Raw genomic sequence first — 434 nt, 5'->3', positions numbered from 1 at the left:
CCACTGCAGTGGAATGATGAGCAAATAGATCGAACCAAAGAAGACTCCCCAGATGCCGCATTGGTGTTTTTCCGTGAAGAGGATTGGGAAAAAGTTAGAACTTGGTCAACTTCCTCCACGTAAGTACTCTATTCTCATTCATCTGTCATGTATTGATATATTTTAAATAAAATGTATAATTGTTTTATAATTTTATCATTGTATTTGGTTTCAGACGTCTACGGATTGGACCTGCCACTTTAGATTTTGAGATTGCTAATCGTCTTATGGATAAATCTGAGTGGGTTGATAGCTTGGTAAACCTTAGAGACTATTAGCTTCCATTTGTGTCTTTTAAATACATTGTGTGTGCTAAGATTTTTGAAATATGCAGGAGATTGACGCCGCAATGTACATATTCCGAGAGAGAACATCTTTGAAACGATGGAGACCTG

At 37.1% G+C, this 434-nt stretch overlaps 1 protein-coding gene and 1 long non-coding RNA gene across 2 annotated transcripts in view; both read left to right on the top strand.

Moving 5' to 3' along the window:
• The window catches only part of LOC106292363, a 1591-nt gene extending 1563 nt beyond the window's left edge, over positions 1-28 (top strand). The window contains exon 3 of the mRNA XM_013727955.1: positions 10-28. Within this exon, the coding sequence (XP_013583409.1) occupies positions 10-28 (19 nt within the window). The remainder of the gene's footprint in view (positions 1-9) is intronic.
• Positions 29-62: 34 nt separating this feature from the next.
• LOC106294433 lies at positions 63-399 on the top strand. The gene is made up of 3 exons (XR_001260837.1): positions 63-119; positions 215-296; positions 374-399. It is a non-coding gene; the product is annotated as an uncharacterized LOC106294433 (long non-coding RNA).
• Positions 400-434: the final 35 nt, after the last annotated feature.

Source organism: Brassica oleracea, chromosome C5 (genome assembly GCF_000695525.1).
Source record: "Brassica oleracea var. oleracea cultivar TO1000 chromosome C5, BOL, whole genome shotgun sequence".
Classification (NCBI taxonomy): domain Eukaryota; kingdom Viridiplantae; phylum Streptophyta; class Magnoliopsida; order Brassicales; family Brassicaceae; genus Brassica; species Brassica oleracea.
The sequence above is the reverse complement of the archived record's forward strand: the minus strand, read 5'-3'. Positions and strand labels throughout refer to the sequence as shown.